Below are 17352 nucleotides of genomic sequence, written 5' to 3'. Positions count from 1 at the left end.
TGTGTGCGTTTGCGTGTGTATTTGTGTGTCGGGCCCAATCAACTATGTTCAAATGTGAACAAGTTTCATCTATAGAAACACAGGGACGGAACTCCACGAGCGTAAATCTTTCCGTGTGGATCACAAGTAGGGGAACACAATTAAGTAAACACACACACACACACGTACACATATATACACACACACGGAATATGTGTACATTCATAAATATATCTATTACATGTATGTATGTAATGTACGAGTATGTCCACATCAATATGTACATGAATGTAAGTAAACTATTGTGATAGCCATGTGTACATGTATGTACGTATGTGTACATACAGGCGAGGGCAAATCACTGACATATATTTATCATAAAAAATAGGATACACAAATAGATAAATAGAATAAATAGATAGATAAGTAGATAATTAAATAAATGCATAAATGTGACTTCCTTCAGTCATGATGTAATAATGTGAAATAAATTTATGATTATTTTTTTCGATTTTCCTTTTTCATCCTATGGCCATAAGGACGACAATGCCGTTACGTCGATTGGGAAAATCAACCTTATTGCCAATCCCAATGGATAAGAAAAATAGAGGGAGATTGAGAGATATACATGCATTCTTTTGTACAGTATATACTGTACATACATACATATACAAATGCATATATATATATATATATATATATATATATATATATATATTCCAGATACTTTACTAAATTCTAACTTCGAAGTCGTTTACAGTTGGTCGACGTTTTTTTTTATGTTATTTCTTATGCCAATATAAAGTACTACAACGATATATGGACGAAGCGAGAAAAATATTGTTTGTAATATAGATCATAACTTTACAGCAAAAAGATATAGAAAAGTCGAGTAATAAACAAAATTTACGACTGTGACATCACATTTTTTATGAAGCCGATGACGTCACGTCGTCGTTTATTACGCCCGGGAATCCCCAATATATGCAATCCAACGAAATACCTTTAGTAATTACCTTTAGTATTGGCCATTAGGTACCTCAAAGGGTAATATGACCACATACCAAGGTTCGATGCTGTAGTGGTGTTAGTGTGCAGGTTGCAGCCCCAATGCACCGAGAGGTCAGCAGGAAATTTGTGCTAGTAGAGATCTTCTCTGGTAGACAATTCTTTCGCGATTTGGTGCAAATATGTGTCTCTCATACACTCAACAAATCTGGTGTGGGAACTATTCGGGCTGACATTTGTTGAAAGTATTGGGGAAGGGTTCCAAGTGATTACTGGATGATTAAAATATCCAGCCAACACTTTATGAGTATAGTTGTTGTTATTTGCCCAAGTTAAAGTCTCGTGTAGGACATTATTGGTACAGTAGTCTGAGTAGAAAAAAACAGTCCCGGCTACAGGTTACACAAAATAAGATAATTAGATTCATACTAAATTTACCTCAACGTAGTCATATTGGTATTGAAGAATTTAGCAAGGTAGGAATGTTACCTGTAAAATATCGTGTCCAGCAGCTGAAACTAAACCAGGTTTACAATGTCGTTCATAATTCTGCTCCCTCATATGTGAGCTGTAATTTTACATTATCGGCTGAGAACCGAACCCGGAACAGTCAAGAGTCTCTTACTGTACCTCATGCAGGTCCCTTCACCAAAAACAGTTTTCACTTCACAGGTGCTCAATTATGGAACTCACTACCTGTGTCCATTAAGAAGTCAAATAGCAAGGTTACCTTCAAGAAAAAAGTCAAGGGTTACTATATGTCTCAGCTATGGACAGAGAACAGCCTTGATTTTGTGTACTACTAGCTTAGTGAGGGATACCTGATTCCATGAGTAATACCATCCAAATCTGCGTTCACTCATAACTGTTCTGACCTCCGCCCCTTTTTTTGTTCTTTAGAAGTTTAGTTTAGTATAACAATGATTGATGTTTACAATTGGTTTCCACCTTTGTTTTGTCAGTCATAATATGGTATATGTCTCAGGTAGGGTCCGAGAACAGTTATGATCTGGCCTTTTTCCTCGTTCTCCTTGTCGTTTTACTCATTCGAGTACTGGTCCCCTGTACCCTACCTCTGGTGCTTCAGGTTATAATGTACTACTCCCTAGTGCTCATACTAATTGCCCACTCAGTCCTGAGATTCAGGTTAAATGTTAGATTTAATTATTAGGTGACCCTAGCTGCAGTGTAGCATTCACTATAACTACATGTTGTTACAGATGTAGAATATTGTAGTATATCATTAATGGTACTACTCTGATATAGTACTCACTCATACATGTTGATACAGCTGTAGAATAATGCAGTATATCATTAATGGTACTACTCTGATATAGTACTCACTCATACTGTTTTGTTACATTATTTTGTTGTTCCTTTGCTTAATGCAATGTTCCTTTTTGTGATGGTGCTCAAATTTTTGGTCTCAATATTCCTATGTGTACAAACATTTCATTGATATTAGCAAGACTATAACAATGTTTATGTGTCATATGTGTTCTGACTGGTATTACTCATGATTGTCTCTGGTCCCCTTAACCCCCTACGTATGTTGTCAGTGTGACTTAGTGTAGAATAACAATTTGATGAGGACCACAATGGAAATAAGCGTACATGCTTTTTGTGTTATCCTCGGCAATTTGCATTTATTATTCCGAACTATGTGTTCTTGTCATTATTTGCACTTAATGTACATTGATTCATTGCCAAATAAAGTCTATCTGTCCATCTATCTAGTAAAAGTGTTTCACCACGGTGCCCCTCGAACGTTACCCACCCACTGTCCATGTATGTTTCGTTTTCAGCAATTTTTGGTGTTGTTTGTCTGGCTCGGTATTTGATTTTTACATATATGCATGCTCCTCTGTGTCCAGTGATGCGAAGTCAAAGGTTAACACCACTTTAACATGAAGCCAATACCCCAGATCTATGGGGTATGTATGTGCTAGCTCTCCATAATCTTATAATGCAAACAAATGTTTGATACATTTAAATTTCTAATATATACTATTACCATAGTCACTCAGAAACAAATCATACACAGGAATAGACAGTATGGGGTTCTGGTATGGTACCAATTTTCGGCTTTACTTCAATTAGCATTATTACGTCAGAGTTATGATTAGTGTTTAATGGTAGGAGTAAATCATACTTGCTCATTATTGAATTAGCCACATTAGTATAGTAAGTTTTCAAGTTCTCTGTTCTATTGTCATTAGGCCTTGGTTTATTGATACTGGTGGTAATGTTTCCTACTGTCGTTGTTGATTGTTTAGTTGCTCCTTGATTTCGACTATTTGTCCTCGTTTGATGACCCACTTTTTGTCTGGTTGCAAATTCCTGATAGTTTTGAGTGACAAAACCGAGTTTTTTTTTTTTCTTTCTTTTTTTTAGTTAGCTGTTTTTTGGTGAGATCGGGTCGAATGAATACTTTGCTGTAGAAGTCGTGTTCAATGTCTTTCAAGTCCTTGGCTTTCGCCAGGATTATTTTCTTTTTACCAAGTGACTCAAACTCTATCTTCAGTAATGTAACCTTGCCCTCTATGGCGTCACCTAACCTTCATGCTTTTGTCACCTTCGTAATTAGTTTGAATTCCTCTTCTGAGTTGCTTTGTTCTGGGAAATTCAGTTTATACAATTTCTTTTCATTTACATGTATATTTTCATGGAACATTAAATAATATATATGGAAGGTGACAGTGTGTATATTTCTAAAATCCTCGTAAATATCTTCCGCTACGGCAAATGCCGCTGCACCATTTGCTGCAAGCTAGTGGAGCTTTCCCCAGGAGCAAAGAATTCTGGTCTTTCTGCCATTGAGCTATAAGGACGGGATAACTCTCCACCTGTTGCTTAATAATTGTGAACGGTTACCTGGGGAAACCCCACCATCTTTAATGTGTTCGATCATTATTTTTCACTAGGTTACGTTCGGATTGATAGCAAATACACCTTGACTGGGCATTCAATCACCTAGATAGTATAATGTACGTGAAGTAGAATTAGTAGTAATACATAGAAAAACTAAAATCAGGTTAGTGTTAATGTCAATATTATTTGCTTTGTAAACCTCTGCAAATAAATCAATGATAAATAATCAAAAATAAATAAACACCGAGGCTTTGAACGCCCGCCACTGGGAAACAGTCGCTTCGCGCGGCGAGTAAGCTGCCAGACGTATGATGCTTTTCATGTTAATTAATTTTGGATAGCGCGGCTAAACTGACTCAACATTATATGTCACACTGCACGGCGCCGCTATTGCGGCTTGTTGACTATAGCAAAGTTTAGCAAAGGGATGGTGGTCGTTATATCAAGTTGTGGCTATTGCCAGGTGATCTTATTAATCAAGGTAATTGAAGTTGCCCATAATGTAGCCGCGACAGCGTCGCCGCATAGTGTGACACCATTATTACATTATTTATACCACCTTATTTTATATATATATATATATATATATATATATATATATATATATATATATATATATATATATATATATATATATATACTGTATATATTCTGATGTTGGCCAAAGCCCTATTCACATAACGTTTTCAACCGCGTCAGTTCATACACAATGCAAGTCATTGAAGGCGTTCACACACAACCGCGCAGTTTTACTTTGACTATGCAGTAGCGCCGCAGTTTCCGCGCGATCGAAACCGCTAGTGTGAACAGGGCCTTAAACTGCTAATTTTCTGCCGCCAGGTGATCTGAAGAAAAACGGTTATAAGTTTATAACCCAAGAGTAACACAAGTTGCAAATGCAGGAGAAAGTTAAATAATTAGCAAATGCTCTCAAACGAAAAGGAAAACAAAGCTTTTAAGCTTTGTTTTCCTTGAAGTTAAGATTTTCGTTTATATCGTTACGTCCTTTTTTTTTTTTTTTTGTGATCGTGACCACGCAGCATTTCAGTTTAGTTCCATGATGTGCATTTATAAAAAAAAAAAAAAAAAAAAAAGTATCTGATGTTTTTCCTTATACCTTGTCTTCTTTTTCTATGATTTCGTTCCAGCTATTTTTCTTTCATGATAATAATAATAATGATATTAACATTGTACTATGGCCTGTGAAATTCAAACATTTCTGTATTAACTGCTAAATACATACGATCTATGTATGGGCACATACATTATACGTACTATGTACAATGTATTTACAAATAAAAGAATATGATAAAGTAAATGGGATGATATATGAATAGAGCAATGGTAAGAAAATGTATTCAAAATGTGTAAAAGACAATAGTATATATTGCTCTGTCGTCTGCCTTGTCTGGTCCCAACCGCTTCTGAATCGGCTAAGTAAGATTTTTATAACAGGAAATATGTAATCCTCAGTATCTACACAAGATAATTAATGGTAGATATATTATTTTCTTTATTTTATAATACCGATAATGTTTACTGGTATAGATTTATTATCGTATACAGTTTTGTTATGTCGGTACAAGTACAATGACAGGCGAACAAGATTTGTTTGCCCCTGCGTAAAAGGAATTCTTAAGACTTTCTGAAACTATTTATTGTTTCTACATTTAGCTAGAAGTAGGTTCCCATAAGTTTAACTCTACTCTGATTTTATTTTTTATTTTATTTATTTATTTTATTTTTTATGTGGATATGGCCCCAACTCTGGAATAAAAAGATGTCAAACTCAGACGTTACATGGGTCAACATTATATTTACTTTAGAGTCTACATACTTATATGCATTTATAAGAAGATTTAAAATGTAAAATATATTTCAATGTTATTCTTAGTTATGACTTGATATTCGTGTGACCATAGATAATTGAAAATGTCGCTCAGAACTTTTGAATTCGAATCCGTTGCCATTTGTACGGAAATGAAACGTTTAAAATTCTACGGTAAGGGAATGGGATTGTAATCGGAGTTAAATTGCATTCATTTCAAGTGCGCATATTCAAATATATATATTTCCTATACAAATATATATAATATTATGTTATTTCAGATATGAATACATTATATCTGTACGAACCGTTGAATTGATGTCTTTTCCGTGCAGTTGTGAGCGTTAGCTGGAGTGATCGTTTGTCGATTAATTAACTATGCAATTGCAGCTCGTGTTGATTTAATTATATCTGAACTACCAGGAGATGGTAACACATTATTCCAGAGAGCATATAGGATCCAAAATACCTACAACTGAAGGTAAGAAGTTAGTAGGAGTGAAATTATGTGATGCATAATGTATCGTCAAGTGACAACAACGTTGACTGACAATATGGCGGATGGGTAGTGTCATGTACAAGTATTTGTTTATTTATTATTTTTAAATGTATAGCTTTATTAGATAATAGAATTACTTCGACAGGTGTCAGATATCATTGTGTACATTAAGGTCAACCTTACAGAAGACGTTATGTGTTATATTTTGGAATTTCGAATGTCATGTAATTTTGCATATTTTTTGTTCAATGTTGTGATAGTAACATTGAATGAACAAATTCACAAACCTTCTACATTTTCAAATTCTTGGGGGGTTAATGACATAATCATGTTTTGTGAAATTTTATTGTAGCAAAATTCATTTGAAGTTGTATTAACTTTGTCAGGTGGATCTTGGAATTATACATTTTATTGTATTTTATTCGTTTGTATTTTGTTTACGAATACTTGTAAATTAGTTTTGGTGTTGAAATTGTAATTGCTTATAGATGTGGAATATCTAGTTTTGCTGAATAATTAATTAGGGTGTAGGAACTGACTGACTGGGACACATTGACTGACTGACTGGCATACATGGACCGACTTACTGTCACACTTTGACTGATTGGCAGATAAATTGACGGAGTGGCACAGGTTGATTGACTGACACACTGACATTCAATGACTGGCATACACACAAATTACTGACTGACAAATTGACTGACTAACATATTGGTTGACACACATTGACTGACTGGCACAGATTGGCAGACAGGCATAGATTGACTGACTGACACATATTGACTCACTGCTGACATTGACTGGCCCAAATTTATTGACTAACTGACTGGCACATATTTAGAGACTGGCTGACTGGCACATATTGAGCGACTGACTGACTGGCACATATTGAGCGACTGACTGACTGGGACAGATCGAATGACAGACTAACTGGCACAGATTGACTGACTGACCGGCACAGATTGACTTGACTGACCGACACAACTTGACTGACTGACAGACACATTTTGATTGATTGACTGACTGACCGACAGATTGCCTGACTGGCACATATTGACTAACTAGCACAGACTGGGACAAAGTTACTGAATAATAAAGAGCGACTGACTGATACGGATTGATTGAATGACTGTCAGACTTAGTGACAACTATTGACTGACTGACATATATTGACTGACAACTATTGACTAACTGGCACAGACTGACGACACATGACTGTATTGCCAGTCAGTGCGAAACGAGTTATGTTCACAAATGGAACAGAACAAATTGTGTTGGCGTTAAGCTGGTTATAATGACCTAATCCCGGTAGAAAAGAAATTAACTTTAGTCCGTGAACCATTTATTTTATTCTCTTTCGTCCTTTACATCGATAACATACTTCCTTAACTAGCTTACAAAGGATTAAGCTAGGAGGGGTAGGGTGGGAGGGTAAGGGGGTCAATGGTATATAAAATATTTCCGTTAAAAATTCAATAGAAACAGTAAACCAGTGGTTTAACCTAATCCATCCCAACCCAACTTAAACCCTAGCAACTCAGCTTAACTTAATTTAACCCAATTAAGTAAGATGTTAGTTCATAAACGATGTTTGTAATAGAAAGTAACGATCATGTTGCATAGAAGCCGCTCGGTCGGGACGAAGAAAACGAGGAATCATAGAAAATGGGAAGAAGTAAAAAAAAAAAAAAAAAAAAAATTGCTTGTTAATGACGTCACAATCTACCGAATAAAATCGGCTGACGGTACCCAGAATAAAAAGTTACTTATTTCCGCATACATCTTGTTCTTGCTGCACTTCATCGTCCTGAATAATGTAAAACGTATGATTACAAAGGCGGAGCTTGCTGACAGGAGACCTTTTGGTCCATAACTAGGTCGGGTGCGAAAAAATATTGAAATGATGAAAAAATATCAAATAAAATAGAAATTATAATAATATAAACAATGATAAATAATACATAGGCATAGTTAAATGATTAACAGGTAAATAAACTGACATATAATAAATGGAAATCAAGCTAATAATGAATACAGACAATAACAAACACATAAACAAATAATATAAAATAAATGGCAGTCATTACAGTATTTTGCTTAAATGTTTACCTAAACGAACCTTAAAGCTTCGAACTGAAGTACATAGCACTGCCTCTGCAGGAAGTTTATTCCATTCATTAACTACACGGTTGCCAAAGTTGTTTCTACCCACTTCCAAATTTAATCTATTTCCTGACAGTTTGAGACCATTATTTCTTGTCGGATTCTCATTCAGTGTAAGCATTTTGTCACTTTTGATGTCAATCCCCATTAAAATCTTAAATACCTGTATCGAGTCGCCTCTGAGTCTACGCTTTTTTAGGGAAAACATTCATATGTTTTAGTCGATTTTCGTATGATTTATTTCTGATATTTGGAATCAGTTTTGTGGCTCGCCGTTGTACTTTTTTCTAATCTGTCAATGCCTTTCATGAGATTCGGTGACCATACAGAAACAGCATATTCCATATGTGGACGAACTAACGATTTATATAGTTTGCTAATGAGAGATGAGCTTTTGAAGTCAAAAGATCGCGCGATCAGTCCTAGAATCTTATTTGCTTTCTCAGAGGCTGAAATACACTGTTTAAATGATTCGAGATCGTTATTGATAATTACGGTACCCCTAGATCCTTCTAATTATCCACTTTTGTTAACGAATTTCCAAATAACTTGTAATCGTACTTACTGTTGTTTTTACCTATGTGCATGACCTTGCATTTACTTGTGTTAAATTTCATTAGCCACTTTTCAGACCATTGCTGTAATTTATCTAAATCTTCTTGAATATCTAATTGATTGAAGTGACAATTTGCCATCCCGCACAATTTTGTATCATCAGCAAATTTGGAGACAAAAGATTTTAGTTCGTGGTCTATATCATATATACTATGAATAGAAGTGGCCCAAGAAGGGATCCCTGAGGAACTCCACTCGTAACATTTTTCCATCTAGAAGTTTTGCCATTTAAAACAACTCTCTGTTTTCGATCATTCAACCAATTACTAGTCCAACTTAATAGGCTGCCACACTACTCCGTGTGAAGCTAATTTAGTAAGTAGTCTTTCATGTGGGACGGTATCAAAAGCTTTCGCAAAGTCTAAATATATTAAATCTAAATTGTTTCTTTTGTCATAACTCGAGATAACTGTGTTGTAGAATTCGAGTAAATTAGTCACACTAGAACGTTTCCGTCTGAATCAATGCTGGTTATCATTTATCAAACAGTTACTTTCTAAATGATGTTCGATAGCATCTCAGATGATAGTTTCCATCATTTTTCCTTCGATTGAATTCAAGCTTATAGGCCTGTAGTTATTTGGTTTCTTGTTGTCACCTTCTTTGAATATTGGAGTGACGTTAGCTAGCTTCCATTCTCTTGGGACATCTCCGGATATGATGGCTTTCTTAAAAATAATTTTGCATCCAGTAATTGTCATGAGATTTTGGGTCAAGGTCAAATTCATATATATGATTGATGATAACCCCATCTGATTTCACAAACCAAGGTCAAGAAGAACTAGTTGCTAATGATGATTAAAGAGGATTACACATACCTATTCACTGATACGTGTGTGTATTTTTTCAATTTCTGCATGTTGACCTCGAGTCTCTCGATATTGATGGCTTAGAATTAAGGTGTAATGTGGTTGATAAAAATGTATATCTGTTCACTGGGACCAATTCAGTGTTGTACATATGTGTATATATATATATATATATATATATTTATATATATCTATATAAATATACTATACTAATGACCCACTTTCGGAGAAGAATAAGTGAAATGGCCAATGGTCACCAGACCATGTAACTACCTTAGCTGTTAATAGATTGCTACCCCCTACACTAACTGCAGACAAAATCCACCAATGTCCACGTAGCGCCGGACACGTTACCTGAGTCCCACGTCCCTACTTGTTCACCTCATTACTTTTGTATATATACATGCTTCTCTCCAATCTAACACATCTGCTGAAGAGGATCACAGATATCGATCACAGATCGAAATATAAGGATCTCTTTACTTTCGCTTATTCTCCGAAAGTGGGCCATCAGTATAATTTTACCAATGTGCTACATTACTTTGTTGTGATATATATGATTATATATATATATATATATATATATATATATATATATATATATATATAAAGTGTGTGTGTTTACAGTTCTTCAGCGTTCTAGGTTTGTACTAGTTGGTATTTGTTCCTCTTGTTATATCGTGTTCTTTCAAGATTCTTGAACTGCAAGAGAATCTAGAATGTTCAATTTAATAAATTCTAGAAAGGACTTTGATAAGATTGAAGCAGATGAAAGTTCCGTGAGTGAAAAAGAACAATAATAATATAATGTTGAGACATTCTGACAGGTTGACGTAGATGGAGTAGGAAAACACAGGAGTCTTAGTCTGAGTTTATTTCTGACTAGTTTCGCAGGTATGCTTTTTCAAAGGAATGAAAAAACATACCTGCGAAACTAGTCAGGAATAAACTCGGACTAAGACGTTTCCTACTCCACGTTCGTCAATGATATGATAAAATATACTAACAGTAGAAATGATATGATAAATAAAAATAAACAGTTAAATAGAAAGGTAATAATGATAAATGATGTAATAAAGGAAAATTAAAATAGACCTATGTAATTATAAATGAAAGTGAAAATAAATTTAAAAAATCAAATTGCAAAATACTTTTGCACAAGAGGACTTGTTACAAGTGCCGTACAGGTAACAACGAGAAATAAATACCAGTAATTGGTACCTCCCTTACCTGCGGGCTGGTACGTTTCCTTTCTGCCGTCAGGCGATTTTATTCATATCCGTGGCCAACGCGCGGGCGCACACACGACGAGAGGCAGTCTTTTATTCGTGCAAATGATTTTCATTCATATTTATTTATTTATTTATTTTTTCTATTCCGACCTAATTTTCTGTTTCTGGTTTTAATTTACTGTATTTATTTTATTGTTATTTTTATTTATTTTTTCACTTAGATTAATTTTTATTATGTTTATGTGACTTTTTTTCGTTTTTATTTGTATAATATTTATCTTTTGTGTTCGATTCTGTAGATACATAGCCCTGACTATGCGCGTGGGTCCCGTTTCTATGCTCAAAATCGTTGAAGAAAACAGAATAATTAGATAAAAGTAACTGAATTGAAGAATTACATGAAATAGACATATAAAGAAAAGCTTGTGTAGTAAATTATTTTTCAACAATTTTCGATGTTCGGGTCGTATTAATTTAAACACACATACACACACACACACACACACACACACACACACACACACACACACACACAGCGGTACCTCTACGCCAGTGGTTCTTAACCCCTGGGTCGCGACCCAAATTTGGGTCGCCAAGCCATTTTATTGGGTCGCTAAGGGTTTGCAGAAATAATTATTTTCCCACTACAAATATATTATAATTATATACTGTAATAATTAAAATACATGATGCCTAGTTTTAGGATTCTAAGCAGATTCTAAGCATGTAAATTTGTTTCTGTAACCCGCTTTTAAAAGCATAATCATATTACTTATAAAGACAATTCGTATATCTATGTAGGCTTGGGTCGCGATGCTTGATTTGTGCAAAGTTTTGGGTCGCTGCCAAAAAAGGTTAAGAACCACTGCTCTACGCGATTAATCCGTTCTGTACGCCTCCGCGTAAATAGAAATTTGCGTAAATGGAAACGCTATTTCCCATTGAAATCAATGTTAATTCAATTAATCCGTTCCCGACCTAGAAAAAGTCTACTTTTTTCCCTCTGATATGATGAAGCCTGTCACCAAACGGACATAAATAGGTATGATTATGATGTTCCTGCAACATTTTTGTCAAAAAATAAATGTTAAAGACCACTTACAAGGTAAAAAATATAATGAAAAAAATAATCTTTTGTACCTACCGATGGTAAGGCTTGCAGCTGGCCTCTTGTGTGCTCACATACCTTATACCCTTAGACACATTAGTTGACAGAATTTTGTCTTTATTTAAAAGAATGGTGTTCTTGTTGACTCGGGCATACCAAACTCTCTCGCCAGCTTACACACGCGTAAACCTTGAGCAGCTTTGGCAATCACTTCCCTCTTTTTCTTACGAGCACCAGCTTTAGTAGGACTTCTCACCTGTTTTGGAGGCATTTTAAAGGTACAAATAGCACAATACCAAGGGATAGGCGTCCAAAGAAGGACCACAGCGCGTGAATGGTGACGTCAGCAAGATGGCGGCGCGGGATTTGAGTTTCCACGCAGTAATGGACACCAATGTGCCCGCGTAAATAGCAACAAGATTTTACCCATAGTTTGACCGCGTAAGTAGAATTTCGCGTACATAAGGGCACGCGTAAAAAGAGGTACCACTGTATATTGTAGAGATAAGAGGTTGGAAGCTAAAGGATTCACTGTTGATTATTTTATTGCGTGTGGTTTCTGCACAGCGCACGGTCGGTCTTAATGTCTTCAAACATCACACAAAGAATTTTGGATAGATGGTACCCCAAACAAGACAGCAGAACACCAAACTACAAAAACCCCTTCGCAATATGCCACAAGAACCACATGTCAATAGAACACAAGACTGATGAAAACCCACCTACAGAGATCGTTTACAAAAGACGTAAATGCCACAGACCCCAAGAAAACACATCCAACATATCATATAGTACAAAACAAAGAAAACGTCCTAATACACAACCACCCCATTACCAAAACGCCATTACAGGAAGGCCACGGTGTCTACCAATACAAATGCAGCGTGAGGAGTGTGGACCTCGCACCTACATTTGGTATGACCACAACGAGACTAACACGTCGCTAAATATGCCAACTATCCAATGGATACATTAAGTCACACCACACAACCAAACTTAGAGAAAATCTAAAGAATACAACAGTCAATGAGAACTCGTTTGCTGCCGAGACACCAGCTAGCGAATACCTCTTGCTAAGTTTATTATTACTTTCTGTGAAGTTTATATCTTCGAATAGTTACAAGTGAATGTGTTGTTTTTGTAATTGTGTACGTATAGCGCTATACAGTTACAGGTATAAAATAAAGTGTAGTGTTCTATTAATCTAAAATCAAATGAGTAGTCTGTTACTATACTCCAAAGGGCGGAGTAATAGTATAAAGTAAGCAGAGTAAGCTTCGTGTATTTAGTTTATTTAGTGACCGTTTTTGTTTCTTTTGTTGATTTATATTTTCCCTTTGCCGTTTGTAGTTTAGGACTGATTGCGCGATTTTTTGACCACAAAAGTCCATCTCTCATCAACAAGCTACATAGATCGTTAGTTCGTCCACAATTGAAATATACTGTTTCCGTATGGTCACTGAATCTCATTAAAGAAATTGACAGATGAGAAAAGGTACAACGGCGAGCCACAGAACTGATTCCAAATATCAAAAATAAATCATGCGAAAATAGACTAAAACATATGAATCTATTTTCCCTAAAAAGTGTAGACTCAGGGGTGACTTGATACAGGGATTTAAGATTCCAAATGTAATTGACAACATAAAAAATGAATGAGAATCTGACAAAATAATGGTCTCAAACTGTCTGGTAATAGAGTAAATTTGGAAGTGGGTAGAAACAACTTCACCAACCGTGTAGTTAATGAATGGAATAAACTTCTGCAGAGGCAGTACAATGTACTTCAGTCCGAAGTTTTAAGATTGTTTAGATAAGCACCTAACCAAGATGCTGTAATGCCTGTCATTTATGTTGTATTATTTGTGTGTTATCATTTGCTTGATTTTTATTTATTATTTATATTGATATTATTACAATATTTATAATTATATATATTTTTCTTTTCTTTTTCATTGCATCCGACCTAGACAAAGACCAAAGGGTCTCCTGTCGGTATGCTCCTCCTTTGCAATCCTTTGAAATGTCTTCCACATTTGGAAATATTCTGAGAAAAGCCAACGATGAAGAACGGAAGACAGCACACTCTCTAGAAGCAATAGAATAGTGAATCATCTTCAGCCTTCAACCTCGTATGTCTGGAAGAGAACATAATACCTGGCTACCCTGATATATATATATGTATATATATATATATATATATATATATATATATATATATATATATATATATATTATACATATATATATACATGTATATACATATATATATACATGTATATACATATATATATATATATATATATATGTGTGTGTGTGTGTGTGTATTGTCTTGTATATAGATTTGTTCTACCTGCCATATGTCGATTATATTAGGGAAAACCCTGCTTTAACGTGGTTAACAAATTCTGAGTAAATTGTTAGTGCCTTATCCTAGCTGTCGGCTTGTAATTTTATTTATTGTTAAGCACTTCCCCTCGTTAGTTATGAGGAGAGGACACTCGTTTGATTTGGAAATTAAAGTAATCGCCCGAACAGGGACTCGAACCCTGGACCCTTAGGTTAAAAGCCTAATGCTCTACCGACTGAGCTATCCGGGCTCATGGCGAGGGATGATGGTGATGTGTTTAAGTTGTGAGAATCTTGTAGAAAACGAGAGAAGGTGCTGATTTACTTTATATATCATTATTATTTATTTCGCTTTAGTTTTTGCTGCCTTTTTTCGTTTTAGTTTTTTCTGCTCGTTTTTACTTCCTTTTTTCTTTTTTATCCTTTCATTTTCTTAATTGTTTTTACGTTTTCCGTTTTTTTCTGATGTATGTATACACATATATATATAAATATATATATATATATACATAAATATATATATATATATATACACATACATATATATTTATATATATGTGTATATACATACACCAAAGGCTCTTTCACCCTCACCAGGGAGGTAGCAAAAAAAAAAAAAAAAAAAAAAAAAACAGAAACCACTCCCACCCATTCCATCCCCTACCTACTCTGTTCCCCTCTACCCTCTTCCCTCCCTCTTATCTTGGCACCTCCTGGATGACGGGTCATCCCTGCAACTTGTCCACTGCCTTGGGTCAGAAGTGGTGTCGCAAGACAGTACATCCACAGCAAGGCCGCTTCATTAAATCGGCGAACCCCCCTCTTCGTCCCTTCATGCAGAAAAGGAGAAGACGGGGAGAAATCCCTTCGGGTTGCGTCAATTTATTTCTCATACATACTCCCTCACCCCCATCCCCCACCCCTTCATGCATCACAGCATCATCCATACACAACCACTCTCCATTTACCCCTTCTGCCCTCTCTCGTCCTTCCTCAACAGACATTCCCCTCTTTCCCAGTGCCCCTTTTACCCCATCCATCCATCTTATCCTAGGTCGACCCCTCATATTCACTCCTTCCACCTCTGCTTTCCACACCTATTTTACTAGTCTTTCTTCAATCATTCTTTCCATGTGTCCAAACCATCCCAATACTCTTTTATCAACCCTATCTTCCAACTCCCTTTCCACCCCTGTTCTCCTCACCTCCACATTTCTCCACCTAGCATAGTAAACTCTATCATACTTCTCAGGCGTTTCATTTCAAACATACTCAAACTCCTCTTTTCCTCACTTATGTTACATGTTTCTGCCCCATACAGTGCAGTTGGCTTAATCATTCCTTCATACAATCTCCTCATAGCATCCATTCCCAAATGTCTATTTCACATTATCCCCCCAAGGTATTTACTCTCTTCTCTCAATCTACATTCTACCTCCACTCCTTCCTTTCCTGTCCACTTCCTCCAGTCTCTCTTAATGCTCACTTCCAATCTGCTGCCACTTTCTCCCATTGCACATCTCATCACCTTACTTTTACCCACATTTATCTTCAACGTCTTTCGAACACCTTCCCAAACTCTGTCACTAACCTCCTCAATCCCTCATCTGATCCTACTACAAGCGCAGTGTCGTCAGCAAACAACACCTGGCTTATCTTCTATTTTTCTCAATTTTCTTCAACCATTTCCAATCCCTGACCCACCACCCTTGCATTCACCTCTCGCACCACCCCATTCATGTACAATTTGAACAGCCAGGGCAACATAACATATCCCTGACGAAGTCCCACCTTTACCCCAAACTACTCACTCTGCATTTCTAATCCTAACACAAGCTCTACTGCTCTCGTAAAAATTCTTGACTGCTCTTAACAGCTTTCCTCCTATCCCATATATCTGCAAAACCTCCCACAGTGGTTTCTTGTCTACCCTGTCATAAGCCTTTTCCAGATCCATAAAACCCAAAATACATCCTTACATTTTTCCATAGCTTTCTCACATATCTGTCCTACCACCAAAATCTGATCTATACAACCTCTACCTGTCCTAAACCCACATTGTTCCTCTCCCAAACCTCTCAGTCAGGACCCTCCCATAAGCTTTCCCAGCTACACTTAACAAGCAGATCCCTCTGAAACTACTACACTCACACGTCCCCTTTCCCCTTGTAAAGTGGAACTATACAGGCACTCCTCCAGTCCTCCGGCACTCTACCCTCTCTTAAACAAACATTAAATAACCTCACCAGCCAGTCCACCATCACTGTACCTCCTTTTTTTCAAACATTCTGCATGGTATCCATCCAACCCAAGTACCTTACCTGCTCTCATCGTCTTAACAGCTGCCCTCACTTCATTTTTCCTTATTTCTCCTCCATTTTCCTTACTTATCACGGTAATCATCTTAGCTCTTTTTGCTAAATAGTTCTTCTCTGTTATTGAAAATACAATTTTTGTAAGACTTTAGAGGCTTAAAAATCGCTAAATTAAAAACATCTGGCATCCTTATAAATAGTATGACGTGTTTTATTAGCGTTTTTCAACCTATAGAAAATTATACGACCATACATTGATAATTATAAAGTGGTCACTCAATAAGCACTTCATTAAGTTCATTCAATCATTAGCATCCAACAGCTCAACGACTGGCGTGTTAAAAATCAGTGTAATTAATTTATATTAAAAACTGGTATACCGTCACTATATAAAGTGGAATCTGTATCGCCATCGGCAACTAAGTGAATAGGAGTTGGCATGGTAAAAAAAAAAAAAAATGAATGCACACTCCTACCTCACACACCTCCCCCCCCACACACATCCTCCCTCACATATCTCACACACACACACCTCTTCCCCTACGCACACCTCTCCCCCCCACACCTCTCTCCCCC

General features: G+C 36.2%; 1 protein-coding gene and 1 non-coding gene across 3 annotated transcripts in view; one reads left to right on the top strand and one right to left on the bottom strand.

Moving 5' to 3' along the window:
- Positions 1–6026: 6026 nt before the first annotated feature.
- The window catches only part of LOC143034919 (ionotropic receptor 21a-like), a 185098-nt gene continuing 173772 nt past the window's right edge, over positions 6027–17352 (top strand). Inside the window, exon 1 of one of the 2 annotated variants that reach the window (XM_076201265.1) lies at positions 6027–6167. In XM_076201265.1, the coding sequence (XP_076057380.1) occupies positions 6113–6167 (55 nt within the window). In that variant the 5' untranslated portion in view covers positions 6027–6112. The remainder of the gene's footprint in view (positions 6168–17352) is intronic. The other variant, XM_076201267.1, reaches the window with a different exon arrangement.
- TRNAK-UUU (transfer RNA lysine (anticodon UUU)) lies at positions 14640–14712 on the bottom strand. The gene has a single exon. It is a non-coding gene; the product is annotated as a tRNA-Lys (tRNA).

This window comes from Oratosquilla oratoria, chromosome 18, assembly GCF_046742065.1.
Source record: "Oratosquilla oratoria isolate Oo_2021 chromosome 18, ASM4674206v1, whole genome shotgun sequence".
Lineage (NCBI taxonomy): Eukaryota > Metazoa > Arthropoda > Malacostraca > Stomatopoda > Squillidae > Oratosquilla > Oratosquilla oratoria.
Note: the sequence above shows the minus strand (reverse complement) of the source record. Positions and strands in the feature narration are given on the sequence as shown.